Raw genomic sequence first — 13,385 nt, 5'->3', positions numbered from 1 at the left:
CTAAAATCATATATAAAATATAGATACCTATCGATGCTTTCAGCCAGTCCTCTTTATCCGCTGATAGTTGTCACACATTTTTCATATACATTCAGCATGGGGTCCGGGATTAAGACCGATTCAGCTGCTGACTAACTTCACTGTGACTGCATTCCGTTCATTCACAAGGAGCACATCCACACATAAAGTAGTTCTCTTTAGTGATAGTGACTATCGTGGCAATATTTATTTTTTGAGACAAATAAGTTATGGCTTCGTCAAATTTCTTCTTTTTATATATACTTGTTGGAGTCCAAACAACACCCCCACCCCCTACCACCAAAAAATGGTGTTTTACTAAAACCATGATCAACAAAACCAGCATAGACCAAGCCATCAGGCATGCAGCCAACACAGACATATTGGCCTTGTTTTTTTTTGCTTCCTGATCACTGTTCAGCTCAATTACTTAGATGCCACCTGTTACTAATAAACCTGCTGTGTCCACTCAGTAAGTCATGATTATGTATCAAATTTACATTTAACAGCAGTGATAAAACTTCAGCATCTGTTGTGGGTTAGATTTGGTAACTTGTAGTTAATTTTTTCCTCCAACGCCCCACCCCCCTCCCCCCCTCCCTGATTGTCCATAGGTCTGTGGGTGTAGACGTGCATAAACCAGCAAATGCGGACCCTATTGTAGAGCCTTCGATTACTGCGACTACAGTCATCAGCCAGTCTGAGAGGTGAGTAATGTAGTTTGTGATTGTGCGTTTTTGTTCAAGGTGGCCTTGAGAATGACTGAGTGCAAACTCTTAATGCACAGCTTTTTAACATTTTAGTCAGTTAAACCTTTGCTCTGCAGGAGGCTGCTGAACTCGTGGCCATACTCTTCCCCCCCAACCCCTCCCAAAAAAAGACCGGTTTGTTATCCTTACAAGCTTTATTCAAGCCTTTACCTGTGTTTTTTTTCTTTTAGTGACAACGTACTGGCTGACGATGCTTATGAGCTGCCCAAAGGGTGTGCAGAAGAAAAGGATAGCAAACTACAGGAAATTGAGAGCTGCCTTGTAAGTATTATTGTACATGCCTGCATAGCTTGATCCCTTTCTGTTGCAATCCATGTAAATGTCCAGTATTTGTAAAGCGCGAACAAGTACCCAAGAGCGTCAAGGCGCTGGGGGCCGTCGGGAACATTAAGCGAGCTATTGCCTAGAGTCACATTGTGCTGGCCTGATCTGGCGCCGGGGATCGAACCGTGAGCCCCCGGGTTCCAGAGTCAGCCGCCCTGGCCGCTGTGCCACACCGCTTTCCTCATCCATCAATGTTAAGATTTAAAATGTACATTTCTTGCAAGTATGGAGGCCACAAAACCTCATCGAACCAACAAAACCAATAGAAATGTTTCATGTGAAAGCAGACCATGTGCTTTGCTGATGTTTTTTAATTTCAAAATGTGTATTTGATTTATAAAAACGTCTAAAATGATTCCAATTTAGCTATTTGATCAAATACTCCATGGTAATACAGTAGCTTTTTAGATAGCAGTAGTTTTTTTTATTTTAAAGTAGCAATGTGAATTTAAACGTCCCTAGATTCTGTAGACTTTAGTTCCTACTATACGGTTGTTCCATGGTACGTTTTATTTAGACTGTGAGCACTATTTTCTTTCTTCAGTTTCTCTTACTGCAGTCACGACATGCTTTGGTGTCTTCTTCACCCCTCCCTCCTGTTGACATGCCTTGTTTACCCCCCACCCTCCCTCCTGTTGTCCGTGCCTTCTCCCTCCCCCCTGACTCTGCCCTTCCGTCCGCCCTCTCGTTGTCCATGAGGCCTTGCATTTGCAATGCAATAGGTCTCGCATTTACGCAAGTTTGAGCTGTTGGCATTGTAAATAACAATGCCTTTTATTTATGTTTTGGTTTTTAAAAACCGAAATAAAACACATTGTCATTTACAAAGCCAATAGCTTAAACTCGCTTAAATGCGAGACCTATTGCATTGCAAATGTTTGTACATAGATTGTGAATGAGAAAAAAGTTCATACCTTTTAGATTCCAGGTCCAGCAAGGGTAGGCTACTGAATGTTTAAGAAGGTTTTCTCTCTTGTGAAGTGTGTTTAAGTGATGCCTCACTGTGTTTTCATGAAACGAATAATAGACGTTCGAGGCATATGAGCTGCAGATTACACACTGTGCATAGATCGCCATCTGGTGTTGGGCCTGGATGTTTGCAGTTGTTTTTCCTCTTGGAAAGTCTTTGGAAGTCACAAGGTATGTGACTCCTCCCTTGGATCGTATTGCGCATGGGCTTCGGCTCCATCCTCAAATTGATTTTTTTCCGCCATCGGGCTCGGATGTGATCTTCGCGCTCCGGTTCCAAACCGTTTCCAGTTCTTCTATCGGCGCGCAATCCTTCCCCCTTTTCGCGGTATTGTTTTCGATCGCGATCTCCACACTCGACGCAGCTCTCATCGATCTAAGTCTTCGATTCCGGTCGCCGACGAGGGCCTTCGGGCCTACCCAAGCTCCGGTCCTGGCTGATGGAAAGGACTCCATTCAAAAAGTGTCCTCGATGTGGGTCCAAATTTCCCCACACCTATCTCCATGAGGTATGCAACCTATGCCTCTTCCCTGAACACGAGGCTCGAGACAGTCCGGCGTGCAAATCCTTCCAGTCCAAGAAAACCATTCGAGACCGAAGGGCGAGAAGAACCATGGCACACTCGTCGACAGCGATCCCAGACGACCTCTTCGGAGAAGGCGTCGACGCTCCAGAAGGACAGCACACCGAAGAGGGCCTCGTCAGCGCCTCCGAGGCTGACGACTCAGATGTCGAGGACATCACTCCGGCACAGAGGGTCATGAGTACCAACATCCAACCCCACCCCACACCCTCAACGGCATCCAAAAAGGCTTCGGTCACGCCTTCGCCCTCGGGCCTAGGCACGACCAAGGACATTGCTTCCCACACCGCGCCTTCGGGCCCCGTAAAGAAGCCTATCAAGCCTTCTGGCGGCTCGGGCTCGAGCCAGCCTACCGTCGGTGCCAAAAAACACTCCTCCGCACAAACGCCTAAAAAGAAAATGGCTTCCTCCTCGGCACAGAGCTCCACACCGACGCACACTGCGCCGAAAACAAGTACCAGCTCCTCGGTACCGACACCGGAGCCAAGCAAAAAACACAAAGCCATCGACACCTACACCTCGAAGGCGAAAGTCATCTCGGAGCAGAGTCAACAACCAGCCATTCCGAAGCCGCACAGTTCAAGACAACAAACTGATGCAGACTCCAAGACTAAAAACCCTACGGCCCGACGCTTTTGGTGCAGACGGATCGGCCACTCACTGAAGAACTATTTAGGCCTGATCCATTGCAAAAAACACTGGTCAAGGACCCTAAGACTGGACATTTGATGCTCAGCATCAAAAAGAGACGCAGGGACAAGCCTGCCACAGCTCCACCTACAAAGAGGAAAGACTTTGCTACCTCTCCTTTGAGAATACTTTCACCCCCTCCTCCACCAGCTCCTCCTCCACCTCCTCCTTCTCCTCCTCCTCCCACACCTCATCATTCCGCCACACCCTCTCCGGATGATGATGATGATGTCTATGATGACACAGGGGACGAGCCCCATGACCAACCCACAGGGGACCCCACTCCTACAGGCTCCCCAGACCCATGGGACGACTATAACATTCCAGACATCCCTAATGTCCCGCAAGATGATCTCTACCCTTCGAGACCATCCCCACCGGAAGACTCAATGGGGTTTAACCAACTACTCCAAAGGGCTGCACACTACCACGGTGTGGATCTCCATACTGACCCCGTGGAGGAGGACTTCCTCCTAAATACCTTCGACACAGCACACAGGGCCACTTCCATCCTGCCCATGCTCAAAGGTGTTGGAGGTCTTTAAAGACCCGGTCAGAGCCAGGGTCATCAGCCCTCACATCGACAAAAAATATAAGGCCACCCCTACAGACCCCACCTACATCAGAGGGCCAGCACCACTAGATTCCCTAGTAGTGTCCACTGCAAGAAAGCGTGCAAACTCCCAGGTATCAGGTGAGGCACCACCACCTGATAAGGAGTCCAAACTCTTGGACGCAATTGGGCAAGCGCACTGCATCCCAGGATGCCAACATATGGCGCATCGCAAACACACAAGTGCTTTTAGCAAGATATGACAGGGCACATTATGATGAACTAGAAGCCATAATGCAACACCTCCCTGACAAATATAAAAATAGAGTCAATGAGCTAATCCAGGAGGGTAAAACCAACACCTCCATTCGCTGTGCCCTAGATGCAGCTGACACCACCTCTAGGGCAATTTACACCAGCGTCCTCCGTCGGCATGCCTGGCTACGAATTTCAGGTTTCAAACCAGAGGTGCAAGCTTCCATCCTGAACCACCCCTTTGACCAGGAACATCTGTTCGGCCCAAAAGTTGATGAGGCCCTAGAAAAAATGAAGAAAGACACAGATACAGCGAAGTCTATGCGAGCCTTACAATCGCACCCTCCCAGGCACTCTTTTCGCCACTCTTCCTTTCGAAGCACCTCCAGAGGCTACTCCTCTGACACCGCTTCTACTTCCTATAAAGCCCCTACCCAATCCACCTTTACAAGGGGTTACCAAAAAGGTGGCTACAGGGGTAACAACAATAAAGGCAGAGGCAAGACAAACACCTCCCGCTCTGCCTCCACCCCTACCCAATGACTTCCCTCCACTCCCCCCCAGACCATCCCACTCCGGTCGGGGGCAGACTCCACAATTTCCTTCCTGTCTGGACTACCATTACCTCAGACAAATGGATAACTCAAATAATTCAGTCAGGCTACTGCCTCGAACTAACATCTACCCCCCCAAACATCCACTTAAACAACGGCCAATGTCACAGGAACATTTAGCACTACTAAAGCAGGAGGTAATCTCCCTCCTACAAAAGAGTGCGATAGAACTAGTTCCTACCCACCAGCAAAATATGGGAGTTTACTCCCTATATTTTCTCATACCAAAAAGGGACGACACTCTAAGGCCCATCCTAGACCTCAGACCCCTCAATCACTATATACACTCAGACCATTTTCACATGGTCACACTCCAGCGGGTACTTCCACTGCTCTCCCAAAACGACTTCCTGGCCACTTTAAACCTCAAGGACGCCTATTTCCACATTCCTGTTCACAACGCTCACAGGAAGTTTCTCAGATTTGTATTGGACGGTCAACAAGATCAATTCAAGGTGCTCCCCTTCGGAGTCACCACAGCACCACGGGTGTTTCACCAAGTGCCTAGCGGTAGTGGCAGCACACATGCGAAGACAACACATCCATGTCTTCCCATACCTAGACGACTGGCTCATAAAAGCCAACTCGTACAACCAGTGTGTACAACACACTCACGCCACTATCCAACTACTTCACGACCTGAGCTTCACAGTAAATCATATGAAGTCCCATCTGCAACCATCCCACGTAAAACAATACCTCGGTGCCACCATAGACACCGCAAAAGCACTAGCCTATCCCAGTCCTGCCAGGATAGCCAGCATTCAGGCTCTCCGCGCCAAATTTCAGCCAGAACACACTCTTCCAGCTCGAGTGTTCATGCAACTTATAGGAATGATGGCCTCTTACATATTCATAGTGCCTCACGCAAGACTCTAGATGCGTCCTCTCCAAGAGTGCTTAGCGCGCCAATGGAACCAGGCCCAGGGTCAATTGACAGATCTGGTGTTGGTAGAAGGTCATGCCCATCGCTGTCTGCAGTGGTAGGCCACCACAAACCTTTCCAAAGGATGGCCGTTCCTGGAACCGGTTCCTCAAATAGTACTGACCATGGACGCATCGCCCTCCGGCTGGGGACCTCACATACTACATCACACCATGCAGGGCAGGTGGACGCCTCAACAAAGTTGCTCCACGTCAACCATCTAGAGTTACTAGCCATATTCTTAGCCCTAAAGGCCTTTCGAACGCATGTCTCAGGCAAGGCCGTCTTAGTCCGCACCGACAACATGACAGCCATGTACTATATACAAAAACAAGGCGGCACACACTCTCCGCAACTCTCTCACCTAGCACAGAGCATATGGAGATGGGCCATACCCCAAAACATCTTTCTCCTAGCCCAACATGTCCCAGGAGTCCAAAACACTATGGCGGATCTGCTGAGCAGACAAACACAACAGATCCACGAGTGGGAACTCCATTCACAAGTTCTTCACCCGTACTTTCAAATGTGGGGGCATCCACAGATAGACATCTTTGCCACCCACGAAAACGCCAAATGCCCAAGCTTCGCCGCCAGATATCCACAACCATTGTCCAAAGGTAATGCGATATGGATGAACTGGTCGGGCAGATTTGCGTACGCTTTTCCGCCTCTCCCACTCATCCCATTAGTGGTGCGCAAACTACAACAACACTCCCTCACGCTCATCCTAGGAGCACCAACTTGGGCCAGACAACCGTGGTACACCACACTGCTGGAACTATCTGTAGTACCGCACCAAAAATTACACCTTTCTCCACGCCTCTTAACCCAAAACCATGGAGAGATCAGGCACCCAGACCCAGCTCAGCTCAACCTTGCGATCTGGCTCCTGAAATCTTAGAATTTGGTTACCTAAATCTTCCCCCTGACTGTTTGAATGTCATTAAAGAAGCTAGTCGACCTACCACTAGAGCTTGTTACGCAGCCAAGTGGGAACGTTTCGTGATTTATTGTCACAACAATAACTTCAATCCCCTAGATGTGTCTATTCAACACATCATAGGCTATTTACTACACCTGCAAAGATGCAATCTAGCCTACACGTCTATTAGACTGCACCTTGCAGCCATAGCAGCTTATCTACAAAACAGGCAACATCTATCTCTCTTTAGAGTACCTGCCATAAAAGCCTTCATGGAAGGCCTCAAAAGAATAATTCCCCCAAGAGTGCCACCCTCACCGGTGTGGAACCTAAACATCGTTCTCACCAGACTAATGGGGCCTCTCTTTGAACCTCTACACAAATGTGAACTTCAATTCCTAACATGGAAAACAGCTTTTCTTGTAGCCATCACTTCTCTCAGAAGGGTAAGCGAGATACAAGCACTCACCATTCAAGAACCCTTTCTGCAAATGCATCATACCCAGGTGGTTCTCCGTACTAATCCAAAATTCCTCCCTAAAGTCATTTCTTCCTTTCACCTAAACCAATCTGTGGAACTACCCGTATTCTTCTCGCAACCACAAACCATTGCAGAAAGAGCTCTCCACACATTAGATGTCAAATGAGCCTTGCTCTGCTACATCAAGAGAACACAACCCTTTCGTAAGACAAAACAACTGTTCGTTTCCTTCTCACCACCACATAAAGGCAACCCATCTTCAAATCTGGGATAGATAGGTGGATTGTCAAATGCATTCAAATTTGCTACCACAAGGCAAAACGAACACTATCTGTTCCCCCTAAAGCCCACTCTACACGTAAAATAGGAGCTTCCATGGCATTCTTCGGGAACATCCCCTTAGATGATATCTGCAAAGCAGCTACATGGTCAACACCGCACACTTTAACTAAACACTATTGTGTAGATGTGCAAACTAAGCAACAACTAGTGTGGGCCAGGCTGTACTCAAAACATTGTTTCAAACCACTCCAACAGATACCGGTGGTCGCCGCTAAGGATGGGTACTGCTATATAATCTATGCACAGTGTGTAATCTGCAGCTCATATGCCTCAAACGGCAAATGCTACTTACCAGTATGCATCTGTTCTTGGCATGTAGAGCTGCAGATCAACACACGCCCAGCCACCTCCCCGGCTACCTTTATCTGTTCCAGTTTATCTTATTTAGATACAACACACATGGGCATCTTCACTGTTTATTACTACGCTCCATCATTTCCCTGCGGGCGAAAAACAATGTGAGGATGGAGCCGAAGCCCATGCGCAATACGATCCAAGGGATCTTCCAAAGACTTCCCAAGAGGAAAAACAAGCGCAAACATCGGGGGGCAAACACCAGATGGCGATCTATGCACAGTGTTTAGATCTGCAGCTCTACATGCCAAGAACAGATGCATACTGGTAAGTAGCATTTGCCTTTTGAAGCCCTTTTAGCTGGCATACTACCTCTAGCTGATTTATCCAATTTGAGCAAGATTGCGTCTTATAAAGTAATTATCTATTGTCTTGAAAAATCTCCCTTAGGTTTGGGAAAGTATTCATTTCCAGTAGTAAATATTCTAGAAATAATGCCCCATATCTGCAGTGAAATAGACTTATGCCAGATAAAGATTGGGCCAAAGCTGCTGGGAACAGTCATGAAACATGTATATATTTTTTTCTTACTGATGTGTAACGAAGGATATAGTGACCGTAAACTTTGCATTGCATTTTTGACACAGAAGAAATTGCGGGCAGAACAGCAAATAGGAGAAAGTGATGATCACCCTTAGTGGAACTAATGAACAACAGGCAAAGCGGTGATCTCTTACTTTGAGGATAATGATATGTGGACATCAGTTTCGGGTGGAAAATGTGGAAGGGGAGGAATGAGGTTCTAGTCTGTGAGTGACAAATACAGTTGGGTTGGAGGATTAGGTTAAACATGAGTTAATGTTTAGGAAAAATAGAATACTGCTGTGATTAATGAACAAACTCTTTTTCCTGTCTTCTTGTAGTGAATGGGCAGATGAGGACACCTGTGGTGTGAAGTCCTGAGTCATTGGTGTAGTGTTCACTGATATTTCGTCTTTGTGGATGGACTCCTATTATGTATTCGTAAATCTCAAGAAATACGGAAGCAAATGACAGTGTTGAAAGAGAGCCTGCTGCCGGCTTCGCCAGGATACCTCATCCACCGCCTGCCGGTGTAAAAGATTTCTCTGCACTGGAGCAATTGGAAGAAGTCTTTTTGCTGCCTCTTCGTGTTTGATCCATATGGCAAGACCCATAACTACAGATGATGGTGGACAGCATTCACAGAGAAGTTCTACTGTGGTGTTGAGTTGGGTTTATATAAAAAGAAAACCTATGAAAGAAAGCTTGAAACGTGAAACATTAAGAATGCCAAATGATGGGTGTTCGGACAGCACCAACAACCAAGGGGAGATAGTGTTGGTTTTTTATTAATATCTTGAATATTATTCTCCATAGCAAAAAAATATTTTGAAATGATTGTTATTATCCGTCAGAAGATCATTTGAGTTTTCTGCTGAGTTTCTTTTCTGCACGTTGTAGAAGCACAGCAGATCACCGCTTGCTAGAGATCGGCTTTATTTTACAGACTTTTTTATGTATTTAAAGTTTAGGGCTGATATTACTAGCACTTGATGTACCAGAGATCTGGAGTCTTCCAGATACTTGAGACGTTTCCAGAAGCTTAGCAATGGCGCCAAGCAATGCTTTTATCAAGTGCTGTTAAACATGATTGTATATATTTTTATACCTTTTTTTTTTTTTTCTTTTCTAATGACTAGTGTGGAAAGTTTGCCACATCCCATTTTAAAATTCAACTTGCCTCCTTAAACAATGGTCTTCTTGACAAATTAAATTTTTATTAGTTTAACCCTCCGCCGTTACCCTACCTTCAGTAGCTTCTGACACCCGGACCAAACCTCTTGTACTCTGCCAAGTGGCATGCTGAACACTTTGATCCCGGGAGCTGTCGTAGCTCCGAAGTTCTATATCAATGGATGGCCATTACATTCTGGAAGCTATCCTGCGACTCACAATTGATCTGGTCCAGCCATAGGCACTAAACATGCCTGTTTCGGCATGTGGTGTGCAGAATCTCGAACAAACCCAGATAATTGCAATGTGCATGGTGTATGAGTCGCTCCTAGTACTACATATGAGATACTGTGTGTGCTTGCAGGGCACTTGGACCAAAACTTTCCTAAGAAAAGTCTGTTCCGTTAGCTGAGTTGCAGAGTTGTAATGAGAATAAGCTGGTGAAAAAGGTGCTGCTGAACTTTGAGGTGTGTTGGTTCATGCACATCTTCAGACCTAAGTTTTCCGATCTTTGACAGACTGGAAACATTAGACTGGAAACGTTTTGAATGTTTCCTAGTGTGCTTTTTTGCAAGTCTATGTTTAACAAAGACTCCTAACTAGGAACACATTTCTATAAGGTTGCTATTGATGTAGTGTTATGTTAAATGCAGATTGTCTAGGTAACATCTACAAAGACAAATGCAGCAATTTGTTTTCTTTCTCCTGTTATTTACTGGCTGCCAGATTGAAATGCAATTTCTAAGGAGACATTGGAAAGTGTAAACGGAACAGAAAGAGGTACAGACCAGAGGGATGTGTGTTTGGCATGGGAATGTACGATAATCTGCTACCTTGGGAGCTGTTCTCGTGGCTGGTGCATCAGCTTTTTATGTTGGTTCCTTGGGGTTCAGTGCCTAGAGATTGTTACACAGTAAGGGTGATACAAGTGCAGTAACTAGCTGTTACTTCAGTGAAACACCAATTATTTGATCCATGTCCCTTGTCTCAGTACATATTTATGCTTTTGTCAGTACTCCAGTTTGTCAAGCTCCAGGACAGTGATGTTGTGTAGCTGGGGCATTGTATTGCAGCTTCCACTACAAAAGTGTACTACAGCCTGTGTCCATTGCATGTGTATGGCAGCATGCAGTCTGTCTTGGTTTCACAATCCACAGCTCAGGGCTGGACTAGTACGACCGACATGAGTGCCAGTGTGTACTGCTATCAATGGCCTGTGAATGTGTTCCACAGTCTAAAGGTATAGGTATATGGTGCACCGTGTGCATTCGTTACCTGGAATCGTACCATCACCTGTTTTTCAGTTCTCAGATTGAGTACAGGCATGAACTGTAGTTTGTGGATTTCGCAAGATCTACAGCCTCTTTGTACGACAGTATACTGCTGTCTGTCACCTGTGCGCCAGACAGCATGCCGTCCTTGGTGAACAAGTGTAGCTTGCCTGTACTTCGACGTCTGAATACAGGGACCTCTGAAGTGGTTCCTTTTTGAATGGGTATGTACAGCAACATGTACTTTGGTTCCTGATTCCAGGTACACAGTGTGTGAACATTGTGCATCAGTTCCTTGAGATTATATGTGTACTGCTGTTTGAACCCTGTTGTACAGTTGATTTGTACAGTACAGCTGTGTTTAACGATTGGTGATTCCTTAGTCTCCGATACAGGAATGTACTGCAGTCTGCAGTAGTTCATGGTTCTCAAAGATGGGAGTTTACTGAAGCCTAACCAGCAGGACATGGGTCTTGTAGTTGGGGGGTGGGGATACTGCGGCCTCTGTAGTGGTTCATAGTTCTCTAAAACAGGTAGGAACTGCATTGTATGTAGTGGTCTGTAGGTGAACTATGCAATTGTTCATGGGTCCTTAAGGTCATGATGTACTACAATCTGGGCAGCAATTGTCTGGTATCTAATTCCGTGGTGTCTGCAGACTATGCAGGGATTCATGGATCGTTAAGACGGGTGTGCCCTATATCAATGGAATATGGGCTGGATTTGCTAGGTTCTACTAGAAGCCTGAAATGTGACTTGGGGAAACTGTGTGTTGTCTGGCAAGTCTCCAGTAGAGGGAAAGATTAAGCTTGCTCGTTGGTGCCTTGTTTTCTGGTGCAGTTATGTCACACAGCCATACAAGCTGCTCATTTCATTGATCATCCGACAGCTGCCATACAGCCTACTTACTGCTAGATGAGTCTTCAATCGTGTGCGCTGACTTGTTCAATCAGTGGTGTTTGCAGTGATGCCACAGAGTTCGAATTAATACTGACAAAAATGCTCTCTATGTGAACTGCAATGTTGCTATGAATTTACTACTTGGTGCCCCCACCAACAGCCTCTGGCTGTAGCTACAGGGCTCGCCGAGGACTTGATCTGACCTGGAGGTTTTGCCTTACCTGGTGTTCCAGTGCCAGGAGATTGTTTTTTTCCCCACAGGTCAATTTATCCTAAGAAATGTCTATATTAGATATGTCGTTTTGTGCCAGCTCTTTGAAATGAATAGTATTTTCTTTCCAGGGAGACGCTTAAGTAATCTCTCCAATTATGTATTATTTTCATGTTTTAATATTTATGGAAGGTGTATCTAAGTGTTTTTCTGGGCCTAGATTCTCAGTGAACAGGAGGGCTGCTGCTGGTATTTAACTCATAAACCTTTGTATTTAAAAATGAAAAAGCTCTTGCATTCTAAACGGCCTTTGTCTTTTGTTATTTGTCTACTTTTCATATTATGCATCCATCTGATATGGCTGTAGAGAGGGATGTCTGACAATAAATCTCTGCCAAGAGGTTATGTGGGGGTGAAGTGAGGAAGGAGGGATATACTAAATTCTAGATCGGATAGAAACTAGTTTGGGCACTCCGGTAGTCTTCGTCATCAAGCATTAGACATTTTTCCTAGTCTCCAACACTACATCCAAACTGGGATCGACGGAATAGTGGCCAGGTGCAGAGATCAGCAAGAATATTTGGGTATTGCGTTTTTCTTCTTCTAATAGGGTTGAATACAACAGGCTGGGTTGTTTTTGATTTGGGGACTGTTTGAAAGGAGTGTGCACCCTGTTAGTGCTCGCTCACAGTGATATGATAACCCATCACTCAGTAGTTGGGTTCTCATCATGCTCAAGAGCATAGCTTAGTCGGTGAGATGCGAGACTGTGAATCTCAAACATCCCAATTACACAAAGCAGTAAGCTGCTGGGGAGATGGGGGACGGCAGGATGAGATAACTAAGGTTCGAGATGGACTGTTGTGGTCAGTACTGATTTGAAATTAGGTTGGCCTCTTGTCTGGAGTGGCACAGTAAACTAAAAACGATGGCTTGGAATGCTACTCTCAGCGATTGCCACTGGTTAGACAATTTACAAGTTTTCATCTGTTTACCTTTTGGGTGTCTGATCGCCAGTAGTGTGTCTGATAACTTGAGACAGACACAACTTTCCAAGCCTACTACAGCCAATGTTTGTAAATTCCAAAATGTTATACATTCCTACTCATTCAAGGCGTACTTCTGGGAGTGCAGATTTACTACTTTTTTGGAAAACCGGTTACTACATAGATTTAAGGTCCTGGTCTAAAAAATGGACAAGTTAAAACCTCTTAGTGAAATAAGAACGACAAGAAACAAAATAGCACAGAGCAGACCCAACATGAAGGCCCCCAGATCCAACTACCAAACCAAGAATGCATTTGAGGATGTCGCACCCCAAATACCCTCTGAAGCTAAGCACCTGCCCATCCCACCTACGCCTAGTAGTTCTCCCTGGGAACTCATGACTACAGTCATTTACAACACAATGACCTTGAGTTCCTGCACTGGGAATCACTTATTTCAGATCAGGGGTTTCCAACCTTTCCTGAAGTGAGAGCTACTTCTGATCAGTGAAAATCAT

At 45.6% G+C, this 13,385-nt stretch overlaps 1 protein-coding gene across 3 annotated transcripts in view; it reads left to right on the top strand.

Moving 5' to 3' along the window:
• The window catches only part of PIP5K1A (phosphatidylinositol-4-phosphate 5-kinase type 1 alpha), a 195,655-nt gene extending 183,470 nt beyond the window's left edge, over positions 1-12,185 (top strand). For all 3 annotated transcript variants that reach the window (XM_085639640.1, XM_085639638.1, XM_085639639.1), the window contains 3 exons: positions 633-725; positions 959-1,049; positions 8,668-12,185. In XM_085639640.1, the coding sequence (XP_085495766.1) occupies positions 633-725; positions 959-1,049; positions 8,668-8,670 (187 nt within the window). In that variant the 3' untranslated portion in view covers positions 8,671-12,185. The remainder of the gene's footprint in view (positions 1-632; positions 726-958; positions 1,050-8,667) is intronic.
• Positions 12,186-13,385: the final 1,200 nt, after the last annotated feature.

Source organism: Triturus cristatus, chromosome 12, assembly GCF_964204655.1.
Source record: "Triturus cristatus chromosome 12, aTriCri1.1, whole genome shotgun sequence".
NCBI classification, from domain to species: Eukaryota; Metazoa; Chordata; class Amphibia; order Caudata; family Salamandridae; genus Triturus; species Triturus cristatus.
This window is presented reverse-complemented; position numbering and strand designations above follow the sequence as displayed.